This window comes from Teleopsis dalmanni, chromosome X (genome assembly GCF_002237135.1).
Source record: "Teleopsis dalmanni isolate 2A chromosome X, ASM223713v2, whole genome shotgun sequence".
Lineage (NCBI taxonomy): Eukaryota > Metazoa > Arthropoda > Insecta > Diptera > Diopsidae > Teleopsis > Teleopsis dalmanni.
In genome coordinates this window covers 16,702,289-16,728,620 of record NC_051848.1, presented here as the reverse complement: position 1 = coordinate 16,728,620, position 26,332 = coordinate 16,702,289, and the positions used below count along the sequence as shown (strand labels likewise).

Sequence of the window (26,332 nt, the reverse complement as noted above, 5' to 3'; positions counted from 1 at the left end):
ATTTTTTATTTTTAAATCAACTTTATTGATAAGTATCTGCAGCGCAAAGCTATTTGTAGGAGATCAAACGCAAAAAATGGAAAAAAATTTTTTTATAAATGTCAATGTCAAATATTGAAAGATTCAACAAAAACCAATGCACAACAATAAATTTTTTTTTGTTGTACTTTATATACCTAAGAATTTAATCCATATAAAAAAATACATTTATCAGCTATCTCTTCAATTGGTATCGATAGCAAACCGGGAGGCTATTAATGGTATCTTAGTGCATGTAACCACTTCAACCTGGCTTAATTTAATTTATAGTTCTAACTAAACGTCGCTAAATTACTGTAAGACCCAAAAAGAAAAGGTAGAGATGCCTAGTCTATAGCTTGGGATCAGAAGTATTTCATTACCGAATGGCAATTATTCTTCTTTATTTTTGTAGTGAGTCTCTATATAAGCAATTATCGCAACATTTCAAATTTAATTTGAAAGAACAAGTATTATTAATTCTGGAACATTGGGTTGTTTACATTAATACTTATAAATTACGTCTAAATAGTAATTATACACAAACACATTATTGATAAAAAGTTAATTCAAAATATTCAAATATCATTCATTGAATACTTATTGTCTAAAGGGTAATCTCTTTAGTTTCAATTAAAATGGCTATATGAACCAAATAGCTGACTAAATGTGGTGTAAAGAGCGCATGTCTTATACGTAGAACAGGGCTTGACAGCAACTGTAACCTCTAATTATTTACTGCAATTGTTATTTGAACGGATCCCTATCCTATAAGCAAGTACAATGATTGATTCAGAGTTTTTTGTACAACTGTTGTAGCTGTGCTTTAGGGCAGACAGATAAAAATGACATTTATATACAACCATTTTAAGGTCTCCCCCTTTCTCAACTATCTATTCGATATCAATAGTGCAGACAAGTATTACAGATATTGTTTAGAATATCTTTACTTTGATATCCTACGTTTAAGAATAATGAAACAAATGCAGATAATTCACTTAATAAATTCATTATACCATATATCTGATATAAGAATAATTGCAGTTATTATTTGTTCGTTGATAGTTGATTAAAGTAAGGAATATATTACGACTTTTCTAAAGAACATTTATACATTCTCGGTGTTATCAATCTATATAACGTTTCGAAGAAAAAAGTTGATTGCTAATGGGAAACAAACAATGTGCAATAATTCGGAAATATTTCCTTATGTTTTTGATACCTATTATTGGTTGTAAATAATAAAAAAATAATAATAATAAGATTTATAATACAAAATTTCATTTTTGTCTAGAAGAGGACGAGCCGTACCACAATTTTATGTGAGCTCACATAAAAGAAATAAGGAAGAAACAAAAAGAATACTAAGACAAGAATTCCTCAACACAAATTCTTCCACAAAAAATGAATAGAATGTCTTTTCTTTGATTTGTTAATCGATTGGTGCTAAATACAAGGAAATATCAAGTTTCTGGCAAATGTATATATAATATAGTAATTATTATTTATATATATGGTTGGTTGGTTATATGATTTATAACTATATTTACAATATAATATAATGCAATATAATTCTTTATTATTATAATTTAGATTGGAACTTACTCGGGATAAAAATAATCGATATATTTTCGCACGACTTCACGTACAGGATCGTTTTTACCAGATATATTGGGGTATAAGTCAAGCGCCATTTTATTATTGGAAGATTCTGTTTTCATGGTTATTTTTTCAACAAATTTTGGTATAAAAATATTTCTTGTTGATTTGTTTTTTTTATTGTTGTGTTGTTTTTATTTTCTTTTTTTTTGTTTTTTTTTTGTTTTTTTTTTGTGACAAAAATGGGCAGAAAACAAAAGGAATTTTTGTATATAATATTGCTGTGAGATCTTTTTGTTTTGTACTCTTGTAATTATTGCTTATTCTTTTATTTATTATTTCTTTGTATTATGCATGTATTTTGTTTGATATTTGAAGGATTTCTTTGTATTGTTGCACTTGTTTGAAGTTCTTTTTGGTGTATCCTGAAAATTGTATGTATCTGAATGAAGCTGTGCAAAATGTAATTCACAGGGTATTTATGCCTTATGTGCTCTGTTTGTGTTGTTTGTGTTAACAGTCGTTAGTGTAGAGCGCACACATGCACACACACATACAGCGTAGCGTTGCGAAATGCATGCGCACAATGTATGCGTAGCTATTTTATAGGGTTGATTTACAATAAAACACAAATGAGAAAGAAAAAGGAGAATAAATAAAAATAAAAAAAATGGATTGACTTTGTTTTGAATTTTTGTTTTGTTAGTTAAATTTTTGTTGTTCTGCATTCAATTGTTTTTATTTTGGTTGCTAGGTGTTTTATTTTTTTTTTATTAGAATTTTTTTTTGTTTTGGTCTGGGAATAAGACTAAAAACTTTGGGGAGGTCGTGTCAATTAGATGTGTAAACCAATTTAACAACAACAATAATAATAATAATAAGTAATTAATATGTATATATTAATATAAATAATACATAATATATTAGTCATAAGAACTTCATTTAGTTGATACACACTGTTTTTGTTTACGTTTCAACATTCATATAAATTGAGTATTGGATTTTTGGTTATTTATCATTAGAAATTTTACTATTTTTTTTTTGTTAATTTTATTAGCACTTATATTGCTTATTGATTAATTATATATATGTATATATATCTATTTTTTTACATTAAAAAGCGTTTAAAAATTTTCTCGAATAATTTATTATATTTTTTTAATACTTATTTATTTATTTTTGTATATCAAGAAACATTCAAGTTTAGCACAAATTTCTTTTGCGGTTGTATGTGTATAAAAAAAACCAGATTCAAATTTCACTTGATTTATAATTTTAACTAATTTTTTTAATTAATGTAATTATAATTAAAATATATAATGTTAGTTAAAAGTTTTTTGCAGGCAACCACAGAGCGCGCTGATGGTGCTACTTGGATGCTGCTTCTTGATTATCGTTTCTCTACCATATATTTTCACCTTATTGTTTTATATCAAGAGGGCATTACACACACGTATAGTGTATTTACACATAAAGCCCCCATTAGTAGTAGATGTAAAAAAAAAATGCTCTCTATGCTAAGCATAAAATTCAGCTATTTAAAGTGTACAAGCAGATATCACTGCGAGAGAGAAAAATTAAGAGCCATGTTATGAACATGTATAGGTGAGACAACACAAAAGTGTTGAATGAGAATAAGTAACAATGAAATGCCCTGTTGTTGCAGTAAATCACAAAATGTACAGCAAAACATTGTTGGCTAGTTGGATGGCTATTAGCTGATGCAGCTCAGCTGCAATACCAGACCACAGAATAAAGCTCAGCGCAATCAAGGAAACAATACACTTTGTTTTTTAAGTGGTGCAAACGCAAAAAATTGACAACAAAATTTTGGTTTTTTTCTTAGAAATTTTTTAAGCGAAAACTTTTAATATTAATTTTGAATTTTATTATAAGCACAAAAATCATTTATATTATAAATTCACACTTTTTAAATTAGTTATTACTTTCTTAACACCTCACAATTCTTATTTATTTATTCATTTTAAATTCTGAAGGCACAATACACATTTAAAAATAACATTACAATTTTAAAATACCATTATTTTACGCACTTATAATGTAAATTTTAATTTCTGAGCAGCAAAAAAAAAAATTACTTTTCCAAAGCTATTGAAGCTATATTGAAGAACAAAGCTTAAAGGAAAATTGAGCGCAATTTTAAAAATAAAAAGCTGCTTCTACCGCCGCTGCTACCGCTGCCACTACTCCTAATACGAACCGCGTTTGAAGTGCAAGACAACTTCAGCATAACTGAATTGAATTTTTGTTGTTTTTCTGTTTTCTGTTAAATGTTCCTACAGCCAACAGCCAACAGACAATACACATTAATAACAGCAGCAACAGCAACAGCAACAACTATAACAACAACAACAAGAAATACCAGACTGACACGCATAAAACGAAAAACAGCCGGGGCATAGTAGCACAAGCGGAATCCAAAATATTAAAACAACAACACTAAGAGTTGTAGCGCTAACATAACATGTAGCAACAACAATACGGTGAGCAAAACATAGCATTGCAGCAAAGAACTAAAAAGTTCGAATAATGGTTTTTACTGATATTTTGTGCTGCCATATTTTATAAAAATTATTGTTTTGGATAGTGTTCATGTGGATTTTATGTTTAAAACATAAATGAAGAAAAATTGTATTTATAATTATAATATACAACCAACTAGCATATGTCTTAATACAGTATGAACATTTACTAGATCAGATAATAAGTTTGATGGTTTTTTCTTAACAGGATTAAAAATATGTTCAGAACTACATATATAATGATAATGACAGAAAGACGCTAGCATTACTTCTATCTAGTTTTGTTTTAAACTTTTTGAGTCGTTACGTCGAAAATATTTATATTTATACTTAAAATATATCTATATTTTATACTTCTATCTGTTGTTTAACCATATTAAACAAGTTACTAAATTATCTTTTAAACAACTACTGGTCAAGCTGGTCGCAGTGCATAAAGGCCTTAGCCTAACCCATAAACCTTTATATCTTAAAAATAAGTGACATTTAAAAAGGTTTCCAGAAGGTATCTATCTAAAATATGTATGTGTATTTATTTAAAATTGCAAATAGGAATCAGTAGGCTGAAGTAGACAAACTTATTTTAAAATTTACCTTTATTAGTTACAAAAAAAGATTAAAATAAATAAAAAGATACGTGAATTATATATATATATATATAAAGTAGATCAATTCGTAGAGTATTAAAAATGTATTACGCATATTTTTTTGTACAGTTCACACTTTAGGCCGTGTGTGAATTCGAGTAAATAGATGATAAATTGAGGGAAATAGTAAATGATGGTATGACAGTGAATGTTGGTATTTACAAGAATTTCGAGTAGGGTAAGGATAAATTAGATTAAAATTAGGTATTACCATTGTGAAAATTTTATAAAACGTTTATTAAATAAATTTAAAAACTTTCAACCAAAAATAATAAGTAAATGCAATAAATAAATAAATATATATTTACATAAGTGCAGTACAAAAAATCCCTAGGATATTTCAATTTACTTTACCTCAAATTATTCGAACTCGCACACGGCCTTAATGCAACGCAAGCAAAAAGCTTTCAGTATTTTATGCAGCCACTGAAAATGTGGCATCACTGTAATTAGTGTTGCTCTTGCTGAATATTAAAGCAAAACAACTCACCTGGCCGCGATTCGCGAGTCATAGAAAGTCTCTTAGAGCAAGTAAAAGAAACTCAACACTACAGCGCACGCTTTGGTAGCACCAAATTTATTGCAACACAACATAAACAAAACCAAAAAAAAAAAATTGGCAGATTGCAACAATGTAGTAAATTTGCATGATGACCTGCTCTCTTAATTTTTTTCCTGTTTTTTTTTTTGGTTACAAATGAATGCATTTGTTGTATTTGGTATAAAAATTAAATAACAAAGTCAAAAATAAAAAAATAAATTTATATTTACATATATTTATATTTGTATAAATCGAAATATTTCTTTTTTTCAGTCAGGGAAAGCTTAACGACAATATTTGAGAAATTGTGTATGTACACGTTGCACAAAAGCAACCGCCTTAAGGTTAAACGTAAACAAATAATCCAACAGTCTCCACCAATATAGATTGAATAAACAGAAAAAGCTTTTTGCCATAAAAATATAAACAAAAAATGAACAAAACAATTTATTTGTGCGATATCGAGCACATTTTTGTATGGCAGACGTTTTACCCACATAAATTTTTGGTTTAAATGTTTTGGAAAAAGTTTTACTCAAAACTTACAACAACAGCAAAGAACATGGCTGCTTCTGCTGTCTGCTACGCGATAAAGCAATTCAGCGCACATAAGTGCTGAATAACTAATTCTCGCAATCTCTTTCTCTCCCTCTCTCTCTCGCTGTGTGTTGTTTTTGCATGTATGCATATTGTATTGCACAAACACCAAGTCGAAAGAGTTTTTTTTATTGTTGGATAAAGTGTATGCTTCGAGTTCGCGAGTTTAGCACTGTCAAGAAACCATAGAAAATCTCATATCTGCATGCATAAGTAATAATGCGACTGGGCTTGATTACAGTTTGACTAGGAAAATTTATACAGCGCATGGCAGTAGCTGCTCCCCGCAAACATTAAAACCTTGTATAAAGAAGTAATGTTATAACAGTAAGAAGTAAGCTGAATGCAGCAACAAAATAGCAAGAGAAACAGATTGAGTTAAAGTTATGCTTTCTGATGTTGGCGCTCTCAAAAGACCAATTAAAAATGTCAGCCAGCTGTAATATTTACAGCAAATATAAAGCCACGTTTCAGGTAACGGATTCATATGACGACGAGTAAGACAGAATAAACAAAAACAGCAAACAACATGGCACATACACAAATCCAGACATAACACACAACAAAAAAAAAAAAAAGAAAAAAAAACAATACTCAACTTTGTTGTCTTTTTAGAGGAATTTTCTGTAATTATTCTTTGAACAGAACTTGACTCTGCCAACCCACTTTGCTTGTTGTACATGCAGCACACAACAACAAAGTATATGTAAACATTACACCTGTATTGTGTGTGGTGGTTGCCTCGTTATCGTCGTCAACACACAGGCATTATACAACATAAGCGAATAACAACAAGCAATAATATTGCTTGTGCATATTGTATCGAATTCAGTTGTGCTATTTTACCACACAACATATGAGTCGACATTGTGATCAGCTGTTTAAGACTGAGCGGGTGTAGTGGTATGATACATTCGTTCATGTTAAACTACAACTACTTTTTTGTTGCTGTTTGTGTTGCTGTTATTGTTGTTGTTACTGTTTTGAGTGCTGGCACGCTGCCGTCCTTTTGTTCGCACATTAGGTTTTGTTTGCTGTGCATAGCGCACAGTCTACACGTCGGTCATGTAAAGTTTTAATTTTATTTAAGTTGGCTTTAAAAAAAACTATAAAAAACGATTACTTGAGATATTTTGTTCATTGTAACTGAGTTGGTATTATGACGTCAGTCTGTTATACATTATACTTAACAACAGCGTTTTATGTTTACGTTTTATTGCTCAATCTGTACATAAAATTCAAAGACAGTTTTGCAACCAAATATACACATTTATGCTGCAATGAATTGAACACGTTACATACATTTAAATCGGTTTATATTATAGAAGTATACGAGAAATATCGGTGAATTTATGGACGGATGAAGGTCAGAGTCAGAGTGAAGGCGGAGTGACTAGAATGTCGTCATTAAACAACAAAATTTTTTAAATTTAAATGACTTTGGAGAATCTTAGTCTTTACCAAAAATTATAGTAGCCTATCTACGCTTTCTCGAGGCTTACACTAATTTCATATATAGAACATAGGAATGATGTAAGGAGTTGAATAGAAGATAAGGTTAGAACATTAGTAGGACAATAGTATATAACAGCAATAGTTGTGGAATACCTATTATTAGGTTTATAGAAACTTTGTCAAAAGACAAAAGCTTTGTGGTATTTTATTATATGGGCTTATTATGTTTAATTTTATTATTTCACAAAAAAAAGATTAAGTACATGAATTGTTTTGAATAGAAAATATTATAACACAATTATTATTAGCACAATAGTAAGATGGTAGAAAAAAATACTAGTACATATGTAACAGCAGTGTTTATTTAAGTTATAATAATAAATTAGTAGTTTAAAATAATAACATTTTATTAATTGAGTATTTTTTTTAATACTAGTGTGATACCGACTGTACACATTACATACCACAAAATAGTGAAACAGCACTGGGATAGTTCTAAAAGAAAGTTTTTCGTAAGATCTTTGGTCCTCTGCGAATTGACTACTGCATTCGAATGAACTACGCGCTGCAAGAGCTTTATCTTATTATTGATATAGCTCAGCGAATTCACATCCAACGGCTTCGCTGGATTGGTCATGTCGTGATAATGGATGAAGATGCTCCATCAAGTCAGCATCTGGTGATGGAGAAAATATGAAGCATAATGTTTTCGAAACGAGTTGAACCCTTGTTTAGTTTAAAGAGTGAAATGCTTACGTGTTTGAAAGATAATTTTGAGAATATAACACAGAATGATAATCAGAAGGGTTCGAATCTTCACATTTTATTTCGAGATGTGTTACAATTGCTTGTAAAAATAAAATATGGAAAGTAAAATTTCCCGTATCTTATTGAAATACAAATTGTTCGACTTATATAATATAAATGAAGTAAAGAATAATAATCAAATACTTTTTTAGATTTTTTCAACTAGATTAATAAGAGATTCTACAATTTTATTTTAAAGATACAAGCACAGCTTTGATATTATTATTGTTACTGTTGTTTTTTGTTTCATCATCTAACCAGAAAAACTTTTAGAAGTAGTAAGTAGTACTTGTTATCTAGTATGAACGGCTGGCTTTACGACATATACCGGAAAGTTTCAGTGATGTTTAGTTACTTCTATTTATATTTCTTAAAAGTTACAATATAAATAAAATTCATGGGTTAAATTTAGTTTATATCTACATCGTATTTTAATTGTAAAGGTAACGTCTTTGCAAACAGACTCGTATCAAAAATAACTTACCATAAACAAAATAAAGTATATATTTTATTATATATAATATACATCATTATGCTTACCTGAAAATAAAAAAATAACATTATAAAACATTAATTTGAATTATTTATGAACAAAACAAAAAAAAAAACAAGAAAAAAAAAAAATATAAATAACTTAATAATAAAACGTACATATTTTTTCTTAATCATATATAAGGGATAACTAATCGTATAAGGAAATATAAAAGAGGGGTCTACAAACATTTCCTTGTCAAGTTGCTAATTCATAATGAATATGTTTCCATTTTTTTATTCGATCAATATAAGTATAAAATATTAAATAAATATGACATGACATAAGTTCAAAATATTAGCAAATATATTTCAGATTGTGAAGGAACCAGCTCACTTATTCATTAAATTAAAAACTAGTTGACTTAATGATTTTAAGTTGAAGTTGCGTAAAAAAACTGTACATAAAAATTAATTAAAAACTGTCTACACACATATATATAATTATATATTTTTTTGTTATTAATTTTCCTGTATAGATCTTCCACAAATTTTGTTATTATCCTTAATTATTTTATTTTGTAGCTTTTATTTGTGGTCAACCGGCATGCAATCAAATATGTAAGCTTAGCTTAATATAATTTAAAAGTTACAAGTTTGAAGTATAGTTGAAAACGATATTTAAGTCAATCAGTACCGACTTTAGTTAGACGGTACAAACCGGGTTTCTCACTGGACATAAATAAGCATCTACGAACCTAGGTATTACAAGAGACGATAGCTGCAGCAGAACACATTATGTGTCACTGTGACAGTATCGCCAGAGTCAGACTTCGGTACTTATCAACTGCCTATCCACTTATAACGGAGTTAGGCAACATATCTCCAAAGGACATAATGGCGTTCTTAACTGCTTCTCGTCTATGGAACTAAAGTGGGTCACAATAATCCTCAAAGGATGTAAAGACGTGGTGACAAGATTCCACAACCCGTTTAAAATCTATTTTTATACACAACTTCCTGGTATTTATATGTATATAAACTATACGTAATCTTTTGACCCATTTATGCTGTTAGGGGTTCTACATGTACACATCTGGGGTCATTAGATGTTGGGATTATATATATATGTTTCAATTTTGAAACCAAATTTACCGAATAATAAAATATTATAATTTAATAGCATTTCTGAAGTTGATATTATTTAAATATTAAAATAATAAATTCTGTAAAAATAACAACCTACGACACTCACAGTTCAGATTAATGGCTTCTTCAGTTTTAATTGTTTTTTTTTCGCTTAATTGTCATTTTACATGCGCACAGCCAATTAACACAGGTAAATTAATTTCAACGCAATCAAAACAGCGCAAAGAAATACCAAAAAACAATTAACGAAAAGAATAACAACAAAAAATTACGCAAAAAAAATCGAAAAATAAACATGAAAAATAACAACAACAACAATAGCCGAAGTGGTATTTATACGCGGGAAAATTAGTGAATTGGCAAATGCCATGATAGAGGGACAGGCCACAATAAATTTCCCTCTTGCCTTTTTTAAATGAAGTTGTGTTAAGCAATTGCTCTATTGTTCTTCGTTGTTGTTGTTGTTGCGGTTTGGTGTTGTTGGTTACTGCGTTGGCGTTGGCATTAAATTAACGTTGTTTGTACTGTACTTTTCGATGCCGCAAATTATAATTAAAGTGTACACATTGTAATGATGACAAAAATAGAGGCAAGATTACCTTACATCAAGGTCAGGAGCACTGTCATTGAAGTGCACAGTACAGCCAAAAGTCTGTCTCATTTGGGTCAAGCAATCAGATGGTTAAACCCATTCCAATATATTATGACCGAAAAATTTTAGTTATGTGTAATTTAGATAGTGTTTATTAAGTAGACATCTTTTTATATTGCTTAGTTACATACTAAGCTCTGACAATGAATTTTTGGGTTATGGTTTAATGTAATACTGGTCTCCGTTAGAATTGGGAAGAACCTCTCCGAGCCGTTTGATACCAAATGAGGTTTCAGGCAGGATGCCTTCTTGTCGTGTGACTACTTTAATCTAATGTTGGAAACGATATTCCTAGCAGCAGATTTAAACCGTACTGGCACAATATTCTACAAAAGTATAATACTGCTTGCGTCTGCCGATGATATTGATATCATTGGTCTGAACACCCGTGTCGTCAGTGCGGCATTTTCCAACTTAGAAAAACAAGCAAAGCAAATGGATCTTGTGGTAAATGAGAACAAAAGTACTTTCAAAGTACTTTCTGTCAACAAACAAATCTCTTGAGCGTCTTGGGACCCACGTCACTGTTTTTTACTTCATTATTCTAGAGGAGAGTTGGTTATCGAATTTAGTAAATAATGTCAATGGCGTAATAAAACTCTTACAGCTAGTGGTTCGATCGGATACGGTAACCGTAATTCACTTGTGGTGAACTAAAACACATAATAATAAAGACATTTTCTAAAAACTTTCCCAGTGCCGCTAAATTTTTTGGGAGAGTTGGTATGTGGCTTTAACTTTTGACATTTTGACACAGAACGCATGAGAGGACTTTATACCCACATGACAGGAATAAGAGTCATTCCATGATAGTTGGCCCAATTCGTCGAGTTCCCTTATTAACATTTATAGCATATATAGTATTAATGTAAGTAAATTAATCGAACGCATTCGGGAAAATCACATGACTACCGATAAAAGGTTTTAAATTTCACTTTAAACAGTTAATTTACTTAAAATATTTTTAAAAAAATTGTATACATAGTTTCTATACAAAACTTTAATCTCAACAGAAATATTTGAATGGAAATCTTAAAATTAAAAAATTTTAATTTTTTGCATTAAGGTGTGGAAGGTGGTAGGTGAAGCAACATTGTGTGCTGCTGCTGCCTTGCTGTTTAGAAAATATGGTTCCGTTTTTGAAGTGCGGTTAAAAACCTAGTTTACAGTATAAATTACATGTGCGAGATCAAACCTAAGCTTAATAAATGAAAGTAATTCATTTAAGCCAACGAGTGACTGACTGACTGTTGTTGCTTTAAATATTTACTTTTCATTACATGCATAAAGTTACTAGTTAAATTGTTGTTGTGGTCACGTTTTTGCTTTATTGTATTTTTTTTTTAAGTAAATTTTTTAAGCTTGCATTTGTTGTTGTTGATTGGTTTGATAATTCACGTTTTTGGCTGCAATCACAAACAGCAAGCAATAAAATCAACTACAACCACAGCGACAGCCACAAGCGTAACAGCATATTAAACTTAAATTTGTATTTTACGCTGGATGTCATATGATAGAGTGGCCACAGATCACAAAAATTTGCAAAATTTTAAAGTTAAGTTTCGTAATTATTTATTTTCTATTCATTGAACGAGTATTAATAAATAATAAAAGCAATGCAATATAATTTTTTCCTAATATTGAATATGATTATTTAAAATATTGAAAACTAGTATACTTAATCAAAACATGCATGTCTTTTTCAATCTCGTAAATTAAGTGCGGGTACTATTCCTTCAACTTAATCATTCCACCGAAGAAACTGTCTGCTTCTTTGCCTTCTTCCTCCAACGCCTACTTCAAATACTTTTTCCGCTGTAGAATTTTCATCCATTCTCACGAAATGATCAAATCAGCTCAGCTACTGAATGTTAATTTACAGAATTATGTCAATGTCGGTAGCTCATGGTTCATTCGGATGCGGTAATCGTCGACAATGTGTAGAGGACCAATGATTTCACGAGCGCCCGTGAGCATCTGTGATAGAGTACACAAGGCAACATCTCTGATTGCATTTAACTTGGAAATTGTTAGCTCAAATGTTGTAGTTCTGAATTCAAGTGGTCGCCGCATAGCCTTCAAGTGGCAATCCTGGTTAGTTTCCTGGCACCCGCTGGGTTTGATAACCTTCACGTAAAATCAGCACTCGCAGAAGGATATATTGATATCTCAGATTTGGAAACCGACTATCCTCTTTCAACTTTGAACAAAAAGAAGTAACTTTTTTTTGTGCTAAAAGAAATCCAAACATTTCAATGTAACTTTTCAAGCATTAGAGGTCAAGACCTAATTATACACATCAAAAAAAAAAGTTATTACTACTAAAGTCTGAATAAATCTCAATCAAAGTGAACATTCTAAAGATTAAAAATCAGAGCAATCTCCTTATTAACCCAGTTCTGTGCCGACAACAAACATATAGACATGTCTTTCTGTGATTTTACAATCAAGACGTACCAAACACAATTTTATTTCAAGTATATTGAGGGAGAAGGTAAAAATAATCATTAAACAAAATCAAAATCAAAAACAAGAAAATAAAATAAAAATACAAATGATTATTACACGAATCATATAAAAACCTTTAAGAAAAAAGTTATCAAAGTTCTTACTAGCTTATCAGTCAATAAGACTCAAGTAAAGCGTCTAATAAAAATATTGGAACCCAATGCTGTCGGTATTATCAATTCGAGGGACGAACAGCGAGCACGGGAGCGAAATGAGTTATCAGTTTTTAGTGCTTTCAGTGCAGTTTTTTCCCCTTTTTTTTGTGTAATGGTGTGCTGTCATTGCAGTTGTGGTTAGTGTCGATTTTTAATTTTGCACAGCAACAAAAACAGACCATGCCACGCTTTGCATTGAAGGACATCACGTGGCGCACAGCTGATTTTATTGAATTTATTAGGCATATATTTACAAAGTATGTAACGAAAGTCATTTGCGGTCTTTCGTCATAATGACGTTAGTGATAATAGTGCAACTGTAGCAGCAATATTATAGTAAAACAGATTAGGTTTTTATTAAAACAGAATAACTGCGTTATACGGAAGAAGATATAGGGTGGGGTGAGGGTGAAAAGGTTTTAAACAATTAATAGATCAAGGGCAGAATTATGTAAAAAAATATTTATAAAAAACAACCAAAAAAAATAAAAAATTATTTAATTACATTTGTTTACTTATTCTCTATTGAACGTCTAAATAGTATCATTACGAGCAATCTCTCGTCTAATTGACGAGACGAAATAGTAAAAAAAAAACAAGACAAATTAAACTTCTGAATATAGATCCACTAGGTACCAGATTGCGCTTAAGTTTCACTTGGTAATACTATAAAGTGTTACAAATTTCCATAAAAAATTATTTATGATATTAAAATTTCATGCGAGTTTTTTAAATAATTAAGATAGGAGCAAAGAAGTAAATATACTTTCCAAGGCTAAAATATATATTTTGTTAATTAATTTTTATTTATTCAGTTTACTTTTGACACAAAAAAATTTTTTGGATCTTTTAGCTCTCCATAAAGAATCGTGCAACTGTTTAAATTGTATTGTCTTTGCTCTATTAAGACCTATGATTGAAGAAAGATTTCACTATTTATGCTATTAACGTCTCTAAGATTTTAAACAATACCAGATGAAAAGTGCAAAAAAAATTTATGTTTGAAGCATGAATTTCGTTGGCTTCATAAAAATATTGGATTGCTATATATTTCTGTGAACTTTAGGAAAAGCAAACATAGATAATTTTTTATTAATGTCATAATATTAAAAAAAAAAAAAAAAAAAAAAAAACAACATAATAACTTGTCATATTTTTCCTAACTTCGTTCTTATTATACGCCATTCAAAGATACTTTAAAATTTTGTATTTGTGCATATGAAATTGGAAACCGGGTTGGATTAGATCGTATGAAACACAAGGTTAGTCAAATTATATATAAAATATAGTCAAGTAAGAGTTTACGAGACCAATCTCATCTGGTGGTAAGCAGTTAGATCATATAGCAGATGTAGAAGGTATTGTATTGCAAACAAAATATAACATAAAACATAAACTTGACATGCATTTGAAACCATTAGTTTCAAAGCCCCGTTATATGCACGATTTTTAGAGGCAAAAACAATACACGAAATAAGATGTGAGGTCAGAATGTGCTTTGAATAAAATTTTTGGAACTTTACCACTAAATCTACAAAATTTAGCATAAAATTTCACAACACAAAATAAACTGTAAGCCCCACTGTATATATTGGTACTCGTATATATAATATTTGCCCGTATAATTATAAGCAAAGTAGAGTTTTTACTATGAGTCGTGACCATAAATGAGACATGGGTCTTTCATTTCACATTTTTGTTGAAAGATAAGTTAAATTAATAGATTCAAAATAGATCAAAACTGTTACATATGGATTGAAATTACAAAGGTAATGGCATCAGTATTTCTTATATGTGTATTATAATTCTCATGTGGTTTACATGTCAAGCTATAAGCCTGACAATTAATATGTTACCCAAAAAATTAATATGGGAATCAATATTTTCGAATGTGTTTCCGACATAAAATATTTTATTACTTCTGTGGGCAATGTTGACTTTTGCTCTGAAAGACTCCATACATATTATTATGAAATATGCAATCATTTAATGCGTCACGGTGATTGTTTCTTCGATTGGTAATTTCGGAACTGTTCGATTTCTTCTCATTTATATTTATTGAACATAAATCCATTATCGATGTACATTAACTAATGTGAATGGATTGAAGCAGTAGTCAAATGCAACTATAAAACTTTACTGGACGTCCAGTGCAGATAACAATCAGTGAAGAATAAAATTTTTTGTGATTTGTACTAAAATCAATTTTATTTTGTACATATCATTAAGTAATTTCCTTTGTTTTGTTGCACAAGTTATAAATTTCAGATTAACAGATTACTTACAGCTTTCCACTTATTTACGTTTCCCTAAATATATTAACAATTTGCTATAAACTTACCTGAAAGAGAGGAAAATAAACTGTTTATATTAGCCAATGCGTATATATAAACGCGAATAGGTTAATTAATTTACACAAACTATAAAATTTTCGAAATCGTACCAATAAATCCTCAATAAATTTTCCTGCAAACCAAATGTTGTATAAAATAAAAACAACATTTAAATTCAAGGTTAATATAACACCTTGTATGAAAATTTTAAATAGGGTGCGGGTGAACGGTTCATATGTTTAGTTCGGAGAAATGAACAAATCGAACGAACGATTGGACAGCAAATCGCAGTGGAACAAGCCATTCGAATGGGTAATTTATGGTGGCACATGTATTCACTATTCCAAACTGAGAAAGTGGTGTGCCAACACCCAATCGAAATGGATTGCGCAAAAAACTGAAATTTATAAATGCACTAAAATGTACGACAATACGTAATACCGGGTCTTGCTCAAACGTGCAGACACACTCAAGTATATACGAGCACATCAGAAAGATTCTCTTCAGATGCTGAATAATAAATTCATGTTTATTCCCAACGAAACACTGAAACTAAAAACAACCTTTCGCTAAATCAATCTTCTGCCACATGAATGCAAATAAAATTGATCAAATATATTTAAACATTTCTTTATAATTTCACTTTTATTTCAACCTTCAAAGCTTATTGTCATAGTGGCAGTTTCTAGTAAAGCTGTCAACATAATTGACAGCATCAACAAAAAAATACAGAATATGAACAACAGTGTGCACAATAGGTGCTAGATTCCTTAACAATTCGACAATCAACCACCATAATCCTGACTAAAAAAAAAAGAGACTGAAGAAGTGGTGTAAACCCAACTCCTTGACTCCTAAAGTGAGTAAAAGTCCACAGATTAGTTTAGAAGAAACTTCCAAACTGGTAAAATAATAAACCTAGACCAATAGTACAAAAAAGACCTCTGCTTACAGAATACAAAAATCATTTCCCATCAAGAGAATTTCAGCATCTACTCACATAGCTGAAAAAGCCATCACTAAATCAGTGTTCCAGACACCAGAAAATTTGCTTGAATTTCGTCGAATTCTTACCTGACCAAAAATCTTTTAAGAAACTTGCTTTTCACCAATCGAACAGATACTAGCTGCCGTAAAGAAACATTTTCCACAGTTTCTGGAAAACCACTACGGGGATGGGATCCATAAACCAGGGATGTAGGTTCGTGTTATACTAAAAACTCATCCTAGTAACAAATAGTTTTTGCTTTTGCGTGTTATAAGACACCATCTTTATGATCTCATATCTGGAGAGAAAAATTATTCCATTCCAAAATAGGGTTTTGCCAGTTTTTAAGAGACTAAGAAAACTTAATAAAAAAAAATAACTTCTACATGAGGAGAATTTTATATCAATGCAAAAATTATGAAAAGTTGGTAACACTGTTAGTTTGACAGATAATGTATTTCACTGTCGCTGTCAAAATATTGCAAACAGTGTTTCATTTAATTAATATTGTGCCCTTTTTTTTCAATACTAAATATCATGTTAGCCGTGCATTCAATATAAACTATTTCAATGAATTTCATTCTCAGAAAAAAGAAATATTGTAATAATTGTTGTGTGTCATTCAACATATTTGTGCTCTTTAACTTTTGGATTTGCGGTAAGTAAACGCAATTTATTTCATATTTAAATGCAATAATCTGAATAAAATTGTTAAAAAAAATGAAATATATGTATGAATGTATATAGTGACTTACTTGAAAATAAGAAAGTCTTGAACCTGTATATTTAAATACTGAATGCGAAAAAAGTTCTGATTTTCTTTCAAAAATCTAATTAAATTTCTTTCACTTGAGTATTTTTTTAAAATCCGCAAACAGGTGGGAGTAGCCGCTGGCGACCAGTCACTGTAACCAACTACTTCCGATAGGGTGCTGTATTGGGTTTAAAGAGCATTTGTGTTTTCGTTACTTGAGCTCATCTTTCCGCGGGTTTTTCGTTCAAATGCACTTATAACCCAAACTAGTTACTGTTTCCTTAGTCGTGGTAGTTCAAAACATGCGCTTTCTATAACATATATGGTAGGAACCATAACCTTTCCGGATAAATTTTGCGTTCATGGTCGGCGGAAAAAGTGGACTGCCGATTTGACTAAAGAGTGTAGAGATGGACCTTTATTTTATTCATTGATATGTGCTGAAGCAAGAAGTTCTATTCATTATTTTTAAATAACTTTAAAAAGAGCTCGGAATTATTTGCTTCACAATTAATAACTGCTTCGAATATAGTTTTACACTGTTTCGTAAAACAAAAAATAAATCAATCGAAAGATGTAACTCAATGATTAAATTAACAACCTGAATGTCATGATATTTTGACAAGTATAGTTTGAAGATTGTCTCTTTTCTTATATTACCTATTCTCAGCTGGCTGAAATTAGCCACGAGGCTTACTACCGAGTGCTATGCTCTGTCTAGGGCTTAAATTTTCAGATGAAACTTAAAAATGCAGTTGCATTTAGTAATCAATTCTGGGTATATATTGCACTACAATTTATATATGTTTTACAGACAGTGGCATGAAGTTAATAGAAAATAGTCACAAACTGCGAATAGTGTAGATAATACTTTCGATAGACGTTCACTCATAAAACAATCACAAGATTTGTGAATAACTGGTTTCAAAAATGACGCACTTATTCGAATTTCAGTTGTATTTATACATTATAGTAAATATTTATGAATAATATTATAAAGTTACGAAAAAGAATAGATGTGAAAATAGAAATTTGTTATTTATCTCTTATAATAATTATATATATTTTATATAAAATTTTATTCAATTATTATATTGTAATAATATATATTTCACTTGTTTATTATTTGATAATTAATCAATCAATCACATCAAGTGGGCTTTACGTTTTTTATCATTAATAATGAAAAATTTGTTCTATATGAATTGTAAAAATAATTTTTGTGTCATCTAAAATTAGAAGTAAGGTTTCAGTTTGTGCAGATCTAGTAACAAAGGAAATCTTCAGCTAATTCAATCACTTAATACGGGGTCACTGCTATTATTAGTAAGTAAGAACACTTTTTCTATTGTAAGTGCTTGGATGTAATATTATTTACATATCTGTGCTAAGAGAAGAGTCTATTTATACGTATAATAACTATTCCAATATAATTATCAGTTAAAATAATAATAATAATAAATGTTACAATTAAGTTAAAGTTAATTAAAGCCAAATTAAGACAGATAGTAACAAATAACGGATTATAAGGATGGTTACAGATAGTCGCTAGTTTTGAAAAAATATATATATATATATATATCTATATACATCTGTACAATAGTAAGTTTAAGTTATATCAGCGTTCCTATAATAATAACAGAAACTGAAGAATGGTAAGGGTCAATATCCCTAAAAAGATCTATATTTTGTTGATCTTAGAAAGATGAAGCCATCGTTGCTGTTGTCATTACATATACATACAAACAAAGAACAAATCACATAAAAACTATTTTTGTTTTCATTTTAGAATAAAAGAAGTCAAATACAACAGTCGTTTTTAATCTGAAATACAAAAATTGATTAGAAAGCAAAATTCTTTTTATTTTCCTTGAAAACTGAATAAAACGGCGAGAAAAATTGTTTATTATTTATCATTTTTTGAATTTTAAATCAAGATATATAAGAAATTTGCAACTAACATTTTTAAGAAAAGGCGTTAAATATTTTTTTCGAATACGCAGCAAAAATTGCAATTTGAATAAATGGATATATGTATATATGTATATAGTGTTTTACTTGGGGTCCATTTCCTCATAAAAATTAAATGTTTATGAATTGCTTTTCTTCGGAAATATTAATTGTATTTACTAATCAATGTTAATGGGAAATATTCCGCGTCTGGACTACTAAATTTTGTTATTTGTTTATTCTTCTAAATATTCTTGGAAATTATTGAAACTCTTTCTCATATTAATTTCGTGCAGATATGCAATAATTTCCGAATTTTTCAATTTTTAATATTTGCGCATAACAAACTGCAGCAAACTGTAAAGTTTACTTTTTGGATTTTTTAAGAAATCATACGCGATAATAAAATCATTGTTCCAAGAAGAGATACCACAATACCACACACTAAAAGAAAAGTATATAATAACAAATTTTAACCCCCGAGACGAATAAAAAATGCATCGAATGGTATTGGATAAGGGTCCAATTAGAAATTAGAGAGCTTGGTGAGGTGTCATGAGGATTTAAATATTATACGAATCTCTCCGTGAATTGCGTGCTTAAACACTTAAAGAATTCTAAAACTTAGATAGAATGGTTCAGGCAATTAGATTGGTAACTGTTGTTAGAAACGGTATTTTTAACTGGTTTCCCTCTTCTAAGTAAATACACTGAGAGCTACTATTTCTGTGAATGTAGCATCGGGTTAAAAGTTGAAGCATCATTGGAAAAAGTGTATCGCAAAACTTCTCAAGAATTTCTCGTATTATATACTCGTATGTATATACATCGCAATATCAGATTAGATATTTTCAATAACCAACTATAAAATAATATTTTAGAGAATAATGTTGTGATATATTCTATGGCGAAAACAACTAACTATTTTTAAAAAAAATAATTTATTTTGTTTTACTTTAACTGAACGAAGTCCATAATTAAAGACCCTGCACCCTTACCCTTAATAAAATGTGATTTTAATAAAAACTTATAATTAAAAAATTAAATATTTAAATTTTCTATACATATATGTTTGTATATAATTACGTGATTAATGATGATGACTGCATTTTGCGTTTTTAATTTTGACAAACAAAGAGCAATTAAAAAATTAACTACACTGAGAAAAAAAATGTAAGACTTAAAACATTATTACTGTTTGTACCCTTGTTCCAACGGTACTGATATATTAGCAACTTTTTTTATTTTACGAAATTACAGATAAATACATATATATGTATAAACATATACATAAATATTGTAAATAATAATACTTTAAATAAATACGGATAAACTGAAGTGCGTTGATAGCGTAAAATGCATTTGGTATTAAAATCAATATAAATGACAATGAAACCTATTTTACAATATCAATGTAATATACGCTATAAAGTAATATATATATATATAATATATATATGTATAGATAATTCATTTACAAACATATTTATTATTATATATTTGCATTCTGCTGCGCTACTGTTCAAGTTGTTACTAACAGTGAAATGTGGTATGAAGATATTCAAGCTAAATTGATTGCAAGAGGCTAATGTCATGATCGCACAAGAGATTAGCTCTACAAATTTTACAATGTAACAACAACAACTACCACAACGGTTAGGTTTAAGATCTAAAGTTCAATAATACCACTGAAAAGGTCTGCACTTCGACCTAAGAAAGACAAATCAATCGTTGTTGTTATTGCTGATTTTTCCGAATCAGTGCATTGCAGTACATGCAGCGCTATACCTCCACATACATAGTTAACATTGGTTTAGTAGTTCTTGAATAATTTAAATTTGACATTTTAGAACCAATCATATAAAATCTATTTTTGTTTTTATTTCAGAATAAAAGAGTTTCAGATACGTTTGTTTCAAATACAGCAGTGGTTTTTATTCAGAAACACAAAGGTATGTGGCACCCTCTCTAACAAACCATTTATTTATAAATATTGATTACAAACTTTGATTTACGTAATTAATATCCCGCTGAAAACTTTCTATTGATTTTTTAAGTGCATAATTATATAGTCAGTCCTTAAATATGTGCTTATAGAATAGTACATGCAAATACGGCAGTATCGTGTGTGAGTTACAAGTACCATTTTCAGTCATTCACTAAAACAGTTTAAAAACTAACTAAAAGAAAAATTAGCTCCATCTACGGTAAAAACATCTATTAAATATATTAATAAAAATGATATATTAATTGTCAAGTTTGACCACTAATACTAAATGATTCTAAAAATCCTTTTTCTTTTCTTATTTTGTTGAATCCCCTTATCGTATTTGCAACGAAAAGTGACTCCCGAAAAATATTTTTCATTCTTGACGTTCTGCAATATTCTTCTGTTTCGCTCACCGTTTTTCCTCCCTCCCCTTCTCGCTGTATCTAAAATTTTGTCCCTAAATATGAACCGTTTCTTCTCTTGTTGAGCTTAGTTTATTCCGATTAACCGTGGGTATGCGTTCGTTACTTTTACAAATCAATAGCGTTTTCTGTGATGTGTCCTTTCGCATGGGTGTAGAACCATCGCTAGACAATCTGACGTTTCACATCCTTTTTTAACTAGACCTACTTTGTACTAGATGCTAATATGTTTGCTATATTTCATATTAATCTCTTTTTCCTCTATTCACACATTGCAGTGAAAATCTCAAAAGACATAGTTACCTAAATTATTTTCCTAATATGTCAAATATGATATACAACAGAATATATATAAATTTGTAAAAACATATCTCTTCATTGTGTTTCAGGAAAGAAAATGAATAAACTTTATTCGTTGGTTCGCAAAAGCGTTATTCGTCACTATGCGGATATTCGCAAAGCTGGTACTGAATTGGTAAATTGAAATCTTCATTTATTTTCTTTTTAAGTATTATAATAAAATAAATCCTTTAGGTTTTCAATAAAGAAGCGTACATGACTAATTTGAACAAGGCTAAGGCAATGGAAGAAAAAAATGCAGAATACTTTTTTCCTTTCTTTAAAAAGAGCCTTTTCTATGATGATCGCATTGCAATTAAGGATTCAAGTGGCATATATTCATATGCGACAATGTTTGTGACAGCGCGAAAAATCGGATGTCAGATTTCAAATGTTTGTGGTAAGTAACACTTGCATGACTATTTTATTAGACAGAAACATCTCACAGGTTCTACATTTTAAATTCAAATTTACTTTAAAGGTAGCGCATCATCCTCGCATGTAGGATATATATGCACAAATAATGTGCTCTGCCCCCTGATGCAATGGGCTTGTTGGCTGTCGGGCCAGATTGCAATACCGTTTGATACAACATTCCCTACAGCGTTGATAAATCACATCGCTGGAACTACAAAGATCAAAATGATGATGGCATCTATAGAATTTGAAAAGGTTGCTCGTGAAGTTGCAGAAAAACATGATATAGTTCTACTATTGCTTGAGCCCACAGTCATGGCAACTCCGGACGAGGTTAACGAAAGTTTGAGAAAATTGTTTATCAATATTGGAGATATGACATTTATCGACGGTGCGATCAATAACGATTTCTATATTGATAAGACGGCATTGATTCAATACGTTATAAATTATGATAAAACCCCACTTCCGTTGAGATATACTCACAGGGACTTGCATGAGCAGATCAAGTTCTATGTAAAAACATACGACTATTGCAGTGATGATACCTTATTGAGTGTTGTTCCACATACGAATTGGCATATAAATCTCGATGGTATGAGTGTATTCAGCGAAGGCGGTAAAGTTATTTTTCACGATGAATCAAACCTGCTCACGCTTTGGGAGGAACTAATTGGCATTAATGGGTCTGATAAACTAAACGCTAACATACTTCTTGCAGATTCATCAACGTATACACTCTTGATAAATACTTTCGCCAAAGTGTTCATGCATGATACAATTATTCGTGACTATATAAGTAGCTACTGTTCAACCAAGTACAGATTGATGATAGCAGACTTTAGCAAGCTCTCTAAAGAAATACATAAAAATTGGAAGACAATTACAAATAGTAAATTGTATGAACGTTTCATCGAAATAGAAAATCTGCATTTAGTTGATTTGGACACGAAAGCGTCCCAAGGACTTGACGAAGCATTCACAGTTGCTCAAGCCTTAGGTAGAACCTGCAAATCATCGGAGTCAATGGAAAATCTATACAAGAAACTACTAAAATATATGCTGCATTTAGAATATGAAGAAGAAAGTGAAAGTGGCGAAAAGAGTAGTGACAGCAAACGCAGTAATTTTATGATTATCTATAAGGAAATGCTTGTCGTTTTTGGAGGTGAGACAAGCTTATTGGAACCGTTTAAAGAAAATATCTTTGCTATGGTCATGAATGCGGTTGTAATTCGTTTAATACCGCATATTGAAAATATTGCTTTTTTCAAAATGCCCTCTGTAGAGGGTCAACAAAAACACGTAACTGTGCTTTGTATACCGAAAAGTAAGCAACGATTCAATTATGATTCATTTGAGGATTGGCTATCAAAAGTATTGCCTTCTTATAAAAAACATTTTGTTATAAAAATCGTAGAGAAAATACCAGATGATCTCAGTCTATCAAATGAGTTTAATCTGGAAGATGATTTAAAAGAATAAGTAATTCCATGTAAGCCACACATTTCTATAAAACCATTCCAAATATTGACTGATGGCCTTGTCTTATTTCAGTTTATTTTTCCCTCAATTACATTATATTATATTCGATTTGGAGTGGGTCTATATACAACAACAACAGTGTGTACCTCATGCATGTTCATTGGTTTAGTTAATTTAATGAACACGTTACTCAATAATAAAACATCACTAATTCATTCACTAATTCTCATTGGGATATATTATTTGGACTCTGTTTGAATTAATATTCTGGCAGCGGCTAAATTATTGCGATTGCAAAATTTTACTAGAAGTAGCATTGGAGCACAAGTTACGTCTAACCAATACGAAAAATGTAGATAATGCATCTTATAGACTGTTTCTAATGGATAAGTAAAATAACAGGTAAACCCTTTGCAAGTATATCACAACACATTAATAATAACAAAAAATAATATGAAACCTATTTATTATCTGATTAATAGACAAACTATTTGAGGCTAGCAACAAAATGTGACATATATCCATATCCATAGGTACAAATATAACTGACGCAAGACATCAGTAATAACTAACAATAAACAATACTTACTAGGAACCGGTCGGTCTACTGGACATATAATTTTTCGCATTACAATATGAAACGTATTTATAGGCCCATCAATCGACTAATATAAAATAATATGAGGGAAATTATTACAAAATTTATTGATGTATTGAACTGAACTTTTTTTCTTAATTTGTTCTAAATTTACTGTTTATGTTTGTTTTAAATATAAAAATTCAATTGTTGATAAATAATGTTTTAATGTTTAATATGATTAATATTTTTAAGTCGTAAGCGTGTAAGTCGTAATAGTTGGTTTGGTGTGTGTATGCAGCATTCAAATGTGATGTGGAAGATGGGCTTTATTTGTGCTTTATATATTATAAAAGTATATATACATAAATGGACTGATTTCTGTACTCGAACTTACTTCAGGGTCGAACGAGTTTTGAATCCTGGAATTCATTGTCTGCAGTTCAGTCTTTTATTTCTATTCAGGTTCACTGTGGTCGATCTCTGTGTCAATAGTTAGCCATGAAATGAGACACAAAATATTTATTATCAGTTGTTGGTGATCGTATTTCAAACTGTTATTGGCTGCATTGTTTTTGGAATCCAAAACTTAGTATGAAATATTTCTCACTGCAAGCACTTCAATTAAGTCTCTCTTGATCTTCCAATACGATTTTATATATTTTTGCGACAATTATAGTTGATGCAGCTTTTAGACGTTGGTTGGTTGGTTGGTTGGTTGCAGTGGCAGGTCATAAGATAACTTCAAATGTACCTCAATTAGCGATTTTTCGCCGTTTTGTTACCACATTCTCGCAAGAACCCTAGTATAGAAGAGTAGAGACTAAATCCATCCCACTGAATTTAGGTAATTTAATAGGTCTTTCATCTTCACCATTGAGCAGTCTGATAAACTATCACAAAAGCATTTTCCTAAGAACCTATATCTTCTGGATGCTAGAGCTGGGCATTCACAGAGAAAATGTATTATTGTTTCTTTTTCCTGCTTTTAGGCGTACTTCACAAGTATTGTTTAAACAAACCACTACATTTATCATAGCAGTATTTTAATAGTCTGGAAGACTTTTTATTTATTGGATTTGGTCACTACACGATGGATTGGATAATTTTCTCCTTTTTTAAAAATACTTCGACAATCGCAAATCAAATAGTTTTTCGCATATGTTCTTAGAAAGGAAATGGTGTCGAAGTCTTACTTTTATCATTAACGAATAGATGACGTTCCTCAAATTTATTGATCGATCAACATGATATGTATATAGTAATTAGTATATAATTTTATTGCTTTTAATGAGAGATGATGAAATGAATATTGAGAGTTTATGAATTATGACTATATTTCTGGGAGATAAAGTGTCACTTTTACTTTTAGTGAATTAATTGCACTCAGTGAACTTATGGGAAAAGATATTAATTTTTAAAGTTTATCATAAATTAAATAATACATAATTTTAATTAATTAGTTAATATTTTTAAGAAACGAAACTTACTCTTCAGTGCTAAACATGCGAACAATGTTCCTTTGTAAATACTGTGGCACACTACCAGTTGCTGGAGAGTGCGGCGGTGTCTGATAAAGACTTAACGATTCATCATCCTCAAAAAATCCTGATGAATTTGATGAGGTTGTGCGCGGATACTTAATCATATTGGACCAGTAATTGGCACTAGTAACGCAACTTTGAGCGTGACCGGGAGCGGTTAGTGTGCTAGTAGGAGTTGTGGATGTGATGGATTTATTTAGTGCAGCGAAACTAGCATCGTATGCAGCGGGCGGTAACATAATTCACTTCGATTGAAAATTCTTTTTATCTTATATATATATAGGTATATATATAGGTATATATGTATATGAATTTATATTTGTATTTGTATTTGTAGTTTTATTTTTATTTTTATTTGTATTTGTATTTTTGTTATTGTTATTGTTATTGT

At 30.1% G+C, this 26,332-nt stretch overlaps 2 protein-coding genes across 5 annotated transcripts in view; one reads left to right on the top strand and one right to left on the bottom strand.

Moving 5' to 3' along the window:
- Nucleotides 1–26,332, bottom strand: part of LOC119688203 (protein bunched, class 2/F/G isoform) — a 245,966-nt gene that overhangs the window by 81,822 nt on the left and 137,812 nt on the right. The gene's annotated exons all lie outside the window — the stretch shown is intronic.
- LOC119688022 (malonate--CoA ligase ACSF3, mitochondrial) lies at nucleotides 14,301–24,538 on the top strand. Of its 4 annotated transcripts, XM_038102631.1 has the most exons (8): nucleotides 14,301–14,404; nucleotides 21,056–21,119; nucleotides 21,969–22,054; nucleotides 22,114–22,318; nucleotides 22,400–23,830; nucleotides 23,893–24,222; nucleotides 24,303–24,353; nucleotides 24,413–24,538. In XM_038102631.1, the coding sequence occupies exons 1-5, from the start codon at nucleotides 14,393–14,395 to the stop codon at nucleotides 23,818–23,820; spliced, it is 1,788 nt and encodes a 595-aa protein (XP_037958559.1). In that variant the 5' UTR covers nucleotides 14,301–14,392; the 3' UTR covers nucleotides 23,821–23,830; nucleotides 23,893–24,222; nucleotides 24,303–24,353; nucleotides 24,413–24,538. The 4 variants fall into 4 exon arrangements, with proteins under 4 accessions (XP_037958559.1, XP_037958558.1, XP_037958561.1 ...); XM_038102630.1 differs by having other exon boundaries at nucleotides 24,303–24,538; XM_038102632.1 differs by lacking the exon at nucleotides 14,301–14,404 and adding an exon at nucleotides 18,447–18,543 and having other exon boundaries at nucleotides 24,303–24,538.

Bases quoted from the DNA above. Each gene is read 5' to 3' on its own strand.
- LOC119688022 (XM_038102631.1), top strand. The intron at 21,120-21,968 runs GTATGTGGCACC...ATTGTGTTTCAG, and splicing joins TTTTATTCAGAAACACAAAG to GAAAGAAAATGAATAAACTT. The intron at 22,319-22,399 runs GTAAGTAACACT...TTTACTTTAAAG, and splicing joins TCAGATTTCAAATGTTTGTG to GTAGCGCATCATCCTCGCAT.